This window comes from Lissotriton vulgaris, chromosome 6 (assembly GCF_964263255.1).
Source record: "Lissotriton vulgaris chromosome 6, aLisVul1.2, whole genome shotgun sequence".
Lineage (NCBI taxonomy): Eukaryota > Metazoa > Chordata > Amphibia > Caudata > Salamandridae > Lissotriton > Lissotriton vulgaris.
The window spans coordinates 1,534,578,030-1,534,592,703 of record NC_141694.1 but is presented as its reverse complement, the minus strand read 5'-3'; the positions used below and the strand labels follow the sequence as shown (position 1 = coordinate 1,534,592,703).

The window sequence follows — 14,674 nt, the reverse complement described above, 5'->3', positions numbered from 1 at the left end:
CCATTGTATTCGTCTCTTTATATATTCATCTGTGGCTGAAGAGTGCAAAATGCAGCTAACACTTTGGTTTGAAAACAATAACCTATTTTCAAAGTATATCCAAAGAGTGCTGCCAGTCCTAACAGATGTTAACTAATATCCAAGTCAATTGTATTAATTTTGCCAGCCTTGAAAATAATTACTGTGAATCCAACGCGAATGATACGTGACTCGGATGTTGCGTAGATTCCAGCAGCAAGCCCAGCACCCACCTGGTTGCCCTGTAGACTGACACGGGATGTAATCAAACCTAAAAGCAGCAGAGACATGTTGGTGACGTTTAAAGAATGACCGTCCCTCTAAAATCAGAACATTTGGCGACCATAACCAAACAGGTGTTAGATATACGAATGGGGAATTTTGCATCTACGCAATATAAATGCAGCTGCGGCGTGAGGGGGGACGCCGAGAGCGTCCAGGAATCCAGCGCACAAACAGCACACCGTCTGGAGTATATTATTAAGAGCACGCCGCCTCCCGACAGCTTGCTTTTTTGTTTCCCGCGGGATAGGCGTGCCGGGTCCCATCTGATCCCCCCTCTCCCTATTAAACTTTGCCCCCTCGCTACCTGTCTCAGGCACCTTGGCTCCCAGCGTTTTTTGTGTGTGCTCGGCTGGGAGGGCGTGGGGGCGGGCTGCCGGAGGGGTGGGGGCCTAGCTGCGAGAGGAAGGCCTGGGCCTGGCGCTGAGGGCGTTCCCCGCCCGCCACCCTCCGCCCGCCACCCTCCGCCTCATGCATATGGAGCAGACGCATGCGCCCGGCCCCGCCCGGGATGAGGCCGTCTCTCTCCTCAGCGCTCTCCCGGCCTCTCGCATTGTGGCTGCGCCCCCACGGATCACCCAGCGCTTTCCTTGCCTCTCTCCTCCTCCGCCTCCTCGCAGAGCCCGCTGCCCGCGAAGAAAAGAACAGACAGCAGAAGAAAAGGAGGGGAGGCACAGAAAGGACCCTGAATAATAACCGAGACCTGGGGCACAAAAGGGCGCTATTGAGGAGCCCCCCCGCCCCTTCGGAGGGCGCCGTCTGTCCTCCACTCGTGCATGCTGAAATCGGGCCGGTATATGAGCGCGGCCCGAGGCGCCCAGCAGCACTAAAGCGCACACCCCGGGGGCAGCAGCAGCAGCACCAGAACCGCACAGAAGACCTGCACGCCCCGGGGAAGCACGGACCATGCCTACACCCCCCACCGCCTCCGGCTGCAGGAGGCTGCTGGCCCTGCTGCTATGCTTGCGCCTCAAGGTACGTGCAGGACCGCCGCCTCCAGGGCTCTCCACGGACACCCACCAGGATGCTTGATGGTTTTGATTTGATTTTTTTTGTGTTTGCATGTGGCACCGTGCACATGCATGCACGGAACCTGCGACGCACAGGGGTGTGTGTGCGAGCCGAGCCTCAGCGCTGCCGCCAACATGGAAACTTCGTGCACTTTGCACTGTCTCAGCTTAGAAAGTTGGAAAGAGGAGCAGTTTGTGCCCGAGTGGCCTCGTCTGTGGTGGAATGCAGCGAAAGAAGTGATTTGTTTTAAGGAGGACCGAGCAGTAAAACGCATTACAGAATGGACCAGCGTTGCTGCACGTTTTGTGTCAGTTTTGTGTGGGGGCCCCGAGCTTGGCTCACACTCGGAAGCACCTAACAGGAGCAAACCAATAATGAGGGGTGGATTTGCAATTTCGTTGCACTAACTAGAAGGAATGCTTTAGCAGGGAGTCAGTGAAAATAAAATTGAGAAGTACAGACGGCTTTGGCTGTGAAACCAGTCTCCCTTCTACATGGGAGAGGGATAGCGTGTGTTTCCGAGCCGATCAGCCAAGGTGTTAATCGTGGCACTAATGCTTTGAGCCTGGATGACACACCACCCTCAACCCCAGAGACTATACAGCGTAATGATCCTACCCGTCCTCCCTAAGAGGGGCCGCTCCGTGTGTGCCTAGTGGGAAGCATGGCCAGTTAAATGGTCTGGCTAGCATCAGTACATGTGTCTATCCAATCTAATGAGATTGGGAAATTGTGTTAGTTTATTTCTTCCCCAGGGCTGCTTCCACAAACTTACATTGGGGGTGAATAACTAGAAAGAAAGGCGAGGCTTTAGTCAGTCGGTTTAAATATTGAAGTTGGTGTAAGTTGGTTAATAGAGAGTTGTGAATTACACTTTGTTGTTAACCCGACGGGAAGGAGTTGTGCACCCCGTGGCTTTGGATGTGGTCTCCACTTTAAGTGTTTCTCTATGCGTCCATGAATACTGTCTCCATCAGAACTGTATGCATTGTTACCATGTGTTCACTGCTATAGCGCATACAACATGCCATTCTCTGATCATTTTGTAAGTCGTCCACCCTGTATGTCGAATGTTGTGAAGTGCCGGGCACATGTTTTGGGATTCTGGTCACATACAGCTCGAGCCGTAGATTACCCTATGGGTAGGATTTGTCACGCCTTGCAACCCCAACCAACGATCCCTGGCTGCAGGTGCCTGTCTGCGAGGCCTGTTAGGTTTGGTGTGTTTTAATTCTCTATCCAGATCACCGCCCCACCCCCGCAGACGTCCCTATGTTATGGAATGTGGCTGTGCAGTGTTACACATGCTCGAACCCTCGCTCTTCCACCTTTGATTTAAACCTTATGTCATTGTACTTTCCATACTTTGTACATGTGCACGTGCTCTTACCCCTCTCCACTCCGGTGCAATACTGCCTGTGCATTTCCATGCACTCCTTTTCAGTTTTGTGTGCTTATTGTAATGCCTGGTGTGCGTGCTCGCTCCAATTCGCCTCCACACTGCCACTGAGGTGTCCCTGTGTTGTGTATATTCTACTTACCCACACAATGGTGGAGAGATCACTGCTAAGTCTTGCCTGTGCATTCTCCTGTTTATGGTTTTATATTAGCGGCTGTATATGGTAATCCCTCTCCTGTTCGGTGCGCGTGTCCCTGGGTGGTATCCTGTTGGGGGCGAGACGACCCTGCCCTGTGCTGTCGTGTTCTCTGAACATGATGTAATCTGTCTTCCAGTGAGTGCAGTTGTCTGTGACACCGTGTGCATGTTGTCGCCCCCCTCTCCGGTGCACACGTGTGTTAGTTTGCAGAGTGCATGCTGTCATTTTCCCCACGAGGTGCAGCCGTCTCCGCGAGGTACTGTTTGCTGTGGGCATGCTGTCATGACCCGGGTGCTGTATGTGCTTGTTTTTTTTGGTTTGAGTGCTCGTGTGTTTTCTGCCGTGTGAATTGAGCGCAGTGCAAATGCTCTAACCCCAGCTCTCTCCCGGTGCAGGTGTGTCTGTGCTCCGGGCACTTCGAGCTGGATATCCTCTCCATGCACAACCCCCGGGGGGAGCTGCAGAACGGCAACTGCTGCGACGGGACCCGCAACCCTGCTGACCTGCGCTGCACCCGCGACGAGTGCGACACCTACTTCAAGGTGTGCCTGAAGGAATACCAGGCCCGGGTGACGGGCTCGGCCGCCGGACCCTGCAGCTTCGGCGGCAGCGCCACCGCCGTCCTCGGCGGCAACACCTTCAGCCTGCGCTCCGGACGCGCCTCGGCCTCCAGCCGCCTGGTCCTGCCCTTCACCTTCGCCTGGCCGGTGAGTCCCGGATATCTGCTCGCGGATGGATTTTAACCCGAGGATTGTTGTAAATTGATTATTTTGTTTTTAACAGTACAAATTGTGGGTGCGCATGGCCCGGTACAGAGGCATCTTCCCACCCTGAGTTTCCCAACCCTGGGCCTCCCTCCTTGGGCGAGGCTGCCCGTCGCTCCCCGGCATCGCGTCCAGCTCCCTGCCCCCGGGAGAAGCACGCCAAAGGCGCCGCCGGGAGCGAGCGTGGTCTGGGAGTCTCAGCGCCGTAGTAAGCGCGCCCCCTAGTGTGGCCGGGTGGGATGGCTGGCGGGCTGCACATAGCAAAAGAACAAACACCGACACAAGGCCTCAGCCACCCAGTAGCACTCCGGCTTTAGTAAGGCGCGTGGCGTGGGTCCTTGGGGACCTGCTTCTGACATGCGGCCTGCCCCCCTCTAGGAGACACTGACCCACAGGGGGCTTCATTCACCTACACACGTGTACCAGAGTCTGCCAGTGCCTCCCTGACATGCTTGTGTAGACCTGAGTCCGTGCACATGGCCTCGTTACCCTTATGAGGCACGTGCTGAATACCTCCCAGCCACACATACCCCATGAGCCAAAACTGTAATCACTTGTTGAGGAGACACGCTCGAACCTCCACATATCCTGCTTTCCTGCTCGAGGAACTTAATGGCCAAGGTCCCCAAGCCCCTGATCATACCGGCCTGCCCAGGAGCCCAACTAGTGTAGAACCCCTTTCCTTCCTGAATTACCCAGCCAACCCCGCCACCCACACCTCCCTCTTCATAGCCACACACTAGCACCTGATGAACCTGCCTGGGTGACTGCCATGCTCCTTCCAGTCACTTGCTTTCTTCTTAATACTTTGTGCTTTTATTACTTTATTCAAAAATGGCCATTTGGATTCGTGCATCTAGAAACGCATTGATTGTTGTAACCTGGGTTGTTTGAAATGTCCTGCTAATGGAGCTTAGCCCGTGACTAGAATGCGGTTTCAACCGTGTACAGAATATAGCCATCATCAGGGTTTGAGATGTTAGCATATAGCTTCAGAAGTATCCAGTGTCCATGGCTAAATACCTAAAAATGTGCTTCCTTAAAGAGTGCTCAAACTGGCATGACGTTTCTCACGAATTGACCTGTTGGTACTTTATTCTTGAAAGCAGCCGCTGTTACAGTTAGTCTAATTTGCTTTGTTTGTGTTCTGAGAGCTCATAATACCTGTCTGAAGTGGAGTAAACTTTGGGTGTGATTCAAGTGTGACAATTGACTTGAGTGACAGCATTATTCTTGGTACAGGCATAGGTAGACGTGTTGAGGGACTTTTCGTACTGTTCTTCCCTGTTTACTGCAGAACTCCATGTCTACATGGAAGAGCATTGGTCACAGTACAGTTACTGTCGGTTCATTTTCTTTATAAATATAAAGGGCATCTGCACCTCAACCCACATTTATGTGCTGCAAAGGACAGGCAGTTTTGGAAGCATCCCTTCCCATCGTTGATCTGAAGGACTCGAAGCAGGGTTTTGAGGCTGTGTCTGGCAACCATTGGCTGTTGCTAGGTTGCAACTTTTCAATAGGATGACATTGCAGATAAAATCTTACACATTTCTCTAGGTGTGCCACTTTTTCCTAAAAGGAAACTTTTGATGCTGCCTTGCTTCTGTGAGCTAGAAGGTGACTCTGTATGTAGTTATTTTTAAGTGGCTTGATTCGCGCAGCAAGATTGAAACCAAGACCACCCTGCGCAACCTCCCAAAGATGGCCTGGGTTAACCCAGTGTCACTGGCAGCAGTAGCTGCTTAGGATTCCCTGCAAAGCACTGCACAAGTGCAACTTACCACAGAACATAGGAGCCCTTGGGGCCTCTGCAGGCCACAGCCTTGAATAATTGCAATGAGCACACATTTCACAACTTGGCATCAGTCTGCTGTGGATTAACCAGTACATCGAGTATATCGGTTTTTGTACTATTTAAGTAGATACCATGGAGTGGCACTTTCTGCAATATGTAATAATACTGGCCATGAGGGTGAGCACTGTTATTGTTTTATTACCTTTCGGATTATGGAAGGATTGGCGCCGCCCTCCTCTTTGGCCACAACAATGTTAAAATTGACTTTAACATTAGGATGAATGTGTGAGAATAGTCCCACTAACTGCATTAACATGGTGTAACCGCAGAGGAGCCACACTGTGCTTACCAGTGTTGCCACGCTAACAGGTGTTGAGAACAGGGATAATAGATAAGCAACCATAACCAGCTATTTCTTCCTTTGGGAATCTAGAAACATTATGAGTTGGGCACATGCCAGCACCCTGTTTCCACCGCCTCACGCTCCTTTATTTTTTTTTATTGGCAAAACACCATTGCTGGCAATAACAAACCAGATGCTTGTTACTGGAGTGTCTTTCCCACAATATTTCAAGTTTGCAGCCAAGGGATTTAATTTACAAGTGTATCGGATAACGCCCTTAAAAAGGAATGCAGGAAGAAATGTGCATTTCAAAATGGGGTCTCCCGCCTGCACCTTAAGCACCTCGGGCCGATTTCCTGAACTGCAGATTGGCAAATAAACTTTCTTTTTTTGTGTGAGTGAGAACCATAGGAAGGACAATGTGAGCCCAGTGTGCGAAACTATTCTGTCGGATGCATAAAAGCCGTGTTCTCTCAGAAGAAGATAGAAGTTGATATCAAATATGCCATCAAAGGGATTAAGGTTTTTATAAAAATCTGAGGTATTTGATGTGCTGCCAGGGCCTGCAGTTCCTCTGTTGTGCAGCATTTGACTTTACTGAAGGGCAGAGCCGCGGAGGATGTCTGTCTCCTGACTGTAAAAAATGAACCGAGAGAGGGACTTGAAGTCTCCACAAAGGGCTGAATTTCTTTAGTGGAGGACAAATGTTGTGCGTTTTTCCTTGGCAGTGATGCCTTTTTTTGTTGATCTCTGTGCAAGATCAGTTTCCAAGTAATTTGGGCTTTTTATTTAGCAGCGCTGTTTGTTCAGCCTTACATGAACCAGACCAGTTGGGCCCATAGCTTTGTTTTGAGGTATGTACAGGAAAAATAGTAGTTGATCGCTGTAACTCTTTGTGGTATTTCAGGCAGGTTTTCAGGGCTGCAAACTACTAGCTGAAATACCACAGGACAACAAATAATTGGTTCACAAAACCGAGCGAACATATAGGAACACAAATAGGAATTTTGTGTGACTTTTTCTTCTCGGTTGTGGCATAGGGTAATGTAAATTGGGTCTTCTACTTGTAGGAGGCCCAGGAAAAAGTTATATGGTCATAGTCCTTTTAAGAGCCCTCCACTTTACACAGTTCGTGCAGTAGTACTTAAGACAGTACAGGTCTTTTCTTCGTATTCTAGAACTTAGCCTTGAAACTATATTGTGACGAACAAAACTACAATTCCCAGAATGCTTAAAAAAAACTGTAATTAATTGGATTCGGTCATGGACCTGGTAAACTTCAGAGCTCTGTTTTGCATTGATATGATGCTATTTCGATGGATGCCGCTCGCTAAGGAGGGTGCATCGCTGCAACATAGCATATGGTCCAACACGTTTTTAGATATATGGTGATGGTATGCATATTATTTGGGAAGAGGGTTTGGGTCGTCCACTTTGCACGCCTGGCGAGTATAACAAGGGTTTCAGTAGGAAATGTGTATGTTTGTGGGTCTTGATAACAAAAGTGTCTGATTAGGAATTGGGAAGGGGCGGTCTAGTCTGTGTTAGAATCTCACCCGTGCTTGTTGTACTCGTTGCATTTAAAATGAAATGGAAAGCTGATTCAAATTCTCCTGCATAACTTTCAGTTCACATAGATACATGAATATGTATGAGCGCCTGGTTTTGAGAGATTTCCTTAAGCGTTCTTGCTCTGGAATTGGTTGCATTGAAGGCCCAGTTGCCCTGACTACTTTGTGACCTCTCGCTGGCTCACTCCTTATCCATGGCTGCCTCACCCATGTGCCCTCTGTTAGAGGATTTAACAAGATCTTGTCGGTTTTTGTTTTCACGTTTCAGTGAATCCGTACAATGCAGCGCCAAGTTTCTTTTTTTGGTGGGCAGCCTGGTGTATGCAAAATGCATGCTCGGCAGTCCTGTTGGAGTGAAGATGGGCCACGGCTATGTGGTACCGGTGTGAGTAATGGTACTGGAGACGGTGGGCTGTAAAGTCATCCGAGTGATTTGGAGGCCTGGCCGAGTTGCTAGGACACTAGCCAGGGTCCAGCGTGGAGGAGAAAGAAGGACCCCTGAATGCTGCACCTGCATCCAGTGTGAAGGAATGCCGTAAACTCTGCAGCTTGCTACTGTGGTTGGGTTCTTCAGCAAAGGCATCTTAGATATATTATATTAACTTCTACTACGGTTGCTGGTTTTGAAATGTAGCGGCAGATAGGGTGCATCTTTCAATGTATAATAACGAGGCACAATGTCTATTGCGCCAACTTCATTTATGTTTCCTCAATATAGGCTGTTATGTAATCTATAAATAAAGAGGTAAAACTGCTTAATTAACAGCAACTAAAACCTATTTCGTTTCAATCTCATGGGTAGTCAGTCATGTGTTGTATGACTGCAACACCCACAGTATAGTTTATTTACATATACAACTAGTCTGCCCCTTGTAGTCTCTCTTACAAAAACCTCTCCAGGGGGTGAGCCACCTGTAGCTCTAGTCTGGCATCCATTTACATTTTGTGTCTTGTTTTTACTTGGAACAAATCCTATATGAATAACTAACCGTTTACTAGGTTCAGTCCTGGTCTTTGTGGTACTTCACTGTAAATGCACACTCTGCTCAGAGGGACAGATCAGCACTTCCCCTTGAAAGTCTACTTTGCTCCTTGGTCAGGAGTTGTGAAATTGAGTGACCACTTGGTCAGATGCGTTGTCAAAGTCCACATATGTAATATTCATCTTCTTTCCCAAATCCATATTTACTTTCTTAAAATCTCCACCAGTTATTTTGGTGAGACCTGTTTCATCACATGAATGCTAGTTGATTCTAATTCAGTCTCCCTCTCAAGGTTTCCTCGGTTAGCTAATAATTGACTTAATATTATTTCTAAAACTGATCAAATAGGCATCGATGTATAGGTTCTTTTGTTACCCGCTCCCGTTGGCATCCCGTTTATCCTCTACCAATCATTGGCCAGCAAAGTTTGATGGCTCTTAAGTTTGCTTTTCTGGCACATCAGTAACTTCTCTCGCTAAGAACTGACATCGTGTGCAAATAGCACTTCGCCAGAATGTAGCCTCTAGGCACTCTACTGTGGACCTAAGATGACCACGGTGGTTTCACTTTTACCATGACTGCCTTACTTTCTTCTAAGCAGGCACTAATCTTCCAGGTACTTCTGTCACTGCGGCATCTGTTCCATCCCATTATAAAGTACATTAATCTGTTAAGTAAGTAATTCATATGGTTCACCCCTCTAAAATGGTAGCCAAGGCCCTCTTCACCCCGATTCATATAATTTGCGTTATTTCTGCTGTCCTCTGGTGTTCATACTTACTTGTTGCTCATAAAGTTGGCTTTGAATTGTTACTGATTGGTGATATTCTGGGTTTGCCAGAATGGACCACGGGGCTTTTGGAACAGTTTTGCTCTTTTGTTGTTGGGTTCGCATCATGCAAGGGGGTGGGGGGAGGGGATTCAGTGTATGAAGGGAGGTTTCTCGTTGGGAGTTGCCAGGGCCAGGCAGGTCAGGCTCTCGGCCCTGGTCGTCCCTTGCACTTTCTCTGGTATGCGTAACTTGCATTTCGCACCGGGCGATTCTGGGAAATCACTCAGTGGCCCCTCCACATTTTCCCAGCCTGCCAACATCATATGCACCAGCTCTGTTATGTGCAAACGTTCCTACATGTTTAAGTAAACAGCTTTGCTGTTCGTGTAGGCGCTGTAGCCCGAGGCTTAGGAAAGAGCAGGCTGCTAACTGCTTTTGTCAAGACCCTTTGCTAATGTTCTTCGAGACCGAATGTGCCCTCGGTGGGGAGGGTGGTGCTTTGTTTTCAAACCTCCGCATTCAGTGCAGAAAGATTGTTATGAAGTGTGCAAAGTCTAGTGGTTTGTTTGCACAACATGGGAAGAAGGCATTTTGTGTTGTCAAGTGGCTTGGATAACGCGGCCTTTGACCCCGTGATAAACCTGGCCCATGTGGCGTGTCTCCCGGGTGATCCTGTCCCTGCCTTACTTAAGGCCCAGGTAAGTTTTGTGCTTTCCCTATGGTTAGTGATTGACAGGTTTTTGGCACTTTTAAAGAGACAGTGCTGGGCTTTAGGTTTGGTTTTAGAGTCAAATACACACAATGATTGTTGGTACTTCCACTGGTTGGGCCACGCTTCTGAACATTCCCATTCCAGGGCGCTAATGGGTGGCCTCCAGCTAGCCAGTATGTTCTCGTATGACCTTGGACCTGTGGATTGACTTGGCACAGTCTCATTTCTGCCTCTGTGTCTTTAAACACTGCTCACGAGTTGGCCCATCCTGGCACGAGCCGTACCCCCGCTTTGGCATCTGCCACGAATGTGTGCGAGCAGGGATCCCCCGTCAAGCGATTTAGTAAAAAAAGAAAAATGCAAAGTTCCATTTTGTACCCTTGTAAACCTATATGGAGCTGGGTCATCAGACTTTTCTTATGTGATTGGTATAAACTATACACTGTTGTAGACATTAGAGAGTAATGTTCCCATAGCAGCCTAGAATAACATGCACTTGTTTCCTCTGTTGGTTGGTGTGCATGCTGTGCTTGACGTCAGTGGGCATCAGGTGCTTGCTAAGTGAAAAATATAGTAACAGTGATGTACTACAGCCCTTCAGAAGAGCCCTGTCTCTTTTTAAGGTCACCAGGATACCCCTAGTGCTTCCTAAAAGCTGAACATAACATCAAGTTATGTTCAGGGCCCTCTCCAAAAAAAGGCCTCGTGGGCTGACCTCCCCCACCCCATTCCTCAAATGTATGGTAACAGGAGGTTACCTTGAAAATAACTTATCTGTACTTTTTCGTGCATTGTTTTTAAGTTAGGGAGGGGTCGAGTTACTCCTAGGCAATGACCAGTCTGGCATTCTGTGTAGCGGTGCTAGTACCCTCTTCTTTTGGCCCCCTTCTTGCTGCTTGTGTTTTGGGCGTTTCAAGTAAATCTTTTATATGTTTCAGCAAATCATGTACTCTCTGTCCTGCAAGCAAATGAACGCTTGATCTCGTGCCATTTGCAGGGTTTGTTTTCTACTCTGTGAAAGAGTGTCTTGCAAAAATAGATTTAAAAAGTGCAGTAGTTAGTTTTGTTTCTCTCTCCCCCATCGATTCGTCAAACATGTCTGGTAAGGAAGTCTCTCAGTGGCTGTCATTTGTCTCCGAGCTGATAAATGGGGCCTTCTGCCCCCGCAGCTCTCCCTGTTACATCTGGCCATTGGCATCTGTGGTATTTCGACCATCATAGTTACTACCAGACTCTGGACGTGTCACATAGCAGTGCATGCTTATTGCACAGAGCCCTGGCATGGCGTGGAGGAAGGCCTTGGTTACCACACTCCCACCCGTACGAAAGAAACAGGGTTTGGGCCTGCACCACCCATCCCAAGCCCGGTAACATCACCACTGGGCCCCTGCTACCTCACGAGGCAACAGCGAGCTCAGGAGGCCTCTCTGCTGTGGATACAGGCTTGTAGGTAATGTATTAGGGGCCTTAGACACTACTTCACTCAATGTGTCGGTAATGGGGGTGGAAAATGATGTCAAATGTGGTGGAGGGCACATGCTGGGTATTCTCCACATCACTGTTACCTTAACAGACCTGAAAACTGGATCCAAAATGGACATGCATCTGCCAGCTTTTTGAACTGCATTTGTGGAAAACGTTAGTTTAAAAAAAAAAAAATTCCCCATTCTACCGGATTCCCTTTTGCTTCTGAAGCAGGTAGAAACCCCCAAGTTTAAGAGTATGGTTATGCACATTAGGTTATCGTGATGAAAATAAAAACAAGTATGTTGGTGTCATTTAACTGGGTTTATACAAGCTGACATGGTTTCAGGGTTTCCAAGTGGGCGTACCATTGACACCCGGTCAGACCAGGCAGTGCTTATTGCCAAGACCTGTTTTCATGACAAAGATCTGTTGTGAGCCCATAAAGACCACCTTTGAATGCGTGGAAGGTGGAACACTCTTACCAAGCAAGAACATCGCCCTTGACCGTAGCCACTCACAGTGGACATGCCCCCTGTGTGTTCCAACATAAAGAAACCATTTCTGGTTGTGGCCATGAAGGCCTAGGGTTAGCATATGTGGAGGCTTTGAGTTACTAGGTAGGATTGTGGCAGACCAAGCATGGCCTTGTGGCTGCCTGGGGGCCTGGACCAGCTAGGAAAGCGCAGTGTTTTGACTGGTTGCATTGGAGATGTGGCCTGTTCCAATGTGGAAAGAGCAGTGCTTTGACTGGTCGCATTCGAGATGGGGCCTGGTCCGGTGTGGAAAGCGCAGTGCTTTGACTGGTCGCATTGGAGATGGGGCCTGGTCCGGTGTGGAAAGCGCAGTGTTTTGAATGGTCGCATTGGAGATGTGGCCTGTTCCAATGTGGAAAGAGCAGTGCTTTGACTGGTCGCATTGGAGATGTGGCCTGTTCCAATGTGGAAAGAGCAGTGCTTTGACTGGTCGCATTGGAGATGGGGCCTGGTCCGGTGTGGAAAGCGCAGTGTTTTGACTGGTCGCATTGGAGATGTGGCCTGTTCCAATATGGAAAGAGCAGTGCTTTGACTGGTCGCGTTGGAGATGGGGCCTAGTCCGGTGTGGAAAGCGCAGTGCTGTGACTGGTCGTATTGGAGATAGGTTTTGGTCCGGCGTGATAAGGGCACTGTTGTGACTGGTCGCACTGGCAATGGGGCCTGGTCCGGTGTGGAAAGCGCAGTGCTGTGACTGGTCGTATTGGAGATAGGTTTTGGTCTGGCGTGATAAGGGCAGTGTTGTGACTGGTCGCACTGGCGATGGGGCCTGGTCCGGCGTGGAAAGCGCAGTGCTTGGACTGGTCGTTTTGGAGATAGGTTTTGGTCCGGCGTGATAAGGGCACTGTTGTGACTGGTCGCGATGTGGCCTGGTCTGGCGTGGAAAGCGCAGTGCTGTGATTTGAACGCGATTGTTATTCCTTTCTCCGGCTCAAAGCGAGTAGAAAGGGCCCTTGTTCGGGCTTGCTCTGTGTGAACCTGACTGTTGTGCTTGGCTGGCTCAGTGGTATTCTATCCATTAACCTTGCCACCCCTAGTAACTGGTGCATTTAATTATCAGCAGGATGCTTGAAATGGGTAGGCCAGGTTCATGACAGCCCGGCTGACTTGTAATGCGCACACCACTACCACGAGAGGGCTCTTGGTCCTCCTGTTGTAGAGCGCCTTGGGAAGTTGCGGCTGTGGGTAGGTGCTGTGATCTTATGTTCAGACCTGAAAAAAGTTATTGAAAAAGTCCTTGTTGTGAATAGAGGTCTAAAAACGGATCGATCATCTTAAAAGTTCGAGGCTACATGATTTCTCTTTTCTTTTTATTTTCCTCCCCCCAATCAATGGCTTAGTTTTGCGATTATGATGGATTGTCGCCTGGCCACCCAGACGGAGGCCATGGCGGCTAATATTAACCGTGAACAATAGTGCGGCCATGCCGACTGCAGGGAGGATTACAGAACATAATGGGGCCCATCCAAAAATAATGCTCATACAGGACAAGCAACAGGAAGCAGCGGTAGACTCAGCAGAGCCCGGCTCCCAGACAACCCCTGCACTGGCTCCGCACAATGGCAACTTCAGCACATTATGTATTCACAGGACCCTCTTTATTCCAGCAGGGTTGCCAGAGTGTATGCGCGTACACATAGTTTGGATACAGGCACTTTTTGCGTCCTCCATCGTTTGTCATGAGAGGGCATCGGTTTTGAGGCAGGCGGCACAGCCTGGGTAGAGGATCTGCTAAAGTAACTCATTTTTAATTTGTGTCCCTCCGTAATGAATGAATGATGAAATTGTAGAGCGCGAACAAATGCCCAAGGGCGTTAAGGCACTAATGTGGCAATGAAGTGTTTAGAACTCTTACCACAACCAAGAAATTGTACTTTACCTCCTAGTATGAAATGTCAAGGCACATCTGTGGGGGTCAACATATTGAAGGGTAGCCCCTGTTTGCTGAGCTCAGATGGCAGTGGAATTCCAAAAGGCGCCATGGACTTAACAAGGGACCAGGTTCAACTTTGACATGTGCCCGCTTTCGTCTCTCTGTTACAGGTGTGCCCTGCTTCTGTGGCGCGCACGCAGACAGCCCGCGACCCAAACCATCAGGAGAGCTTTTAACAGGCAACCTATAGCGTGCACACACCACAGTTGTACATTTATGACCGAGTGAGGGGCAGGGTATTGCATTTTACAAGAAATTTTGGCAGGGTACTCAAATTCCGAATCCCTCCCAGAGCGGAAAACAATGAGGCCTTTAACAGAGGAAGTATGAAACGACTGATTTGTTTTGACTGGACCCAGTGCTCGCTGCATACATGGACAATATATATCGCAGCCAACATTTTTTTGTCAGTCATCTACTTGACTGTTTGAGCAAGCCTCCCGATAAGCCAAACCTGCTCTTTGGTACCTGCTCTACTTGCACAAGTTGTAGAAAGTCCAGCGCTGCAGTGGAAACTGCTATTCTTTTTGCCATTTGAAAAAAAAAAAAAGTTTCAATATAAATGCAACCCGTCCCTGTTCTATCCCTCCGCTATGCTTTTTCAATCCAAATAACAAACTTGCATGTCCACCGCTCAAATTCCATATCTCCCTATACTAATTACCCACTAATCCTCCTTGGGTTCCAGAGTAGCGTGCTATTTGACAAAAAAGCGCTTTGACGCCTTGTCCTGGGTAGTAAGCGCTATATAAATGCAATTACATTTTCTCTCTTTCCTTTTGATATACCTAATAATGGCATACCTCCGTTGCAAGTATTTGTTTACAAGGGGCAAGTTCCACGAAACTATTTTTTCAGCATCCCCTGTGTGGCTTTTGATGCCAAACTTGAC

General features: G+C 48.6%; 1 protein-coding gene across 1 annotated transcript in view; it reads left to right on the top strand.

Moving 5' to 3' along the window:
• The first annotated feature begins 845 nt into the window (after positions 1-845).
• JAG1 (jagged canonical Notch ligand 1) overlaps positions 846-14,674 on the top strand; it is a 55,246-nt gene continuing 41,417 nt past the window's right edge. Inside the window, exons 1-2 of the mRNA XM_086927718.1 lie at positions 846-1,275; positions 3,305-3,616. Of these exons, the coding sequence (XP_086783844.1) occupies positions 1,207-1,275; positions 3,305-3,616 (381 nt within the window). The 5' untranslated portion in view covers positions 846-1,206. The remainder of the gene's footprint in view (positions 1,276-3,304; positions 3,617-14,674) is intronic.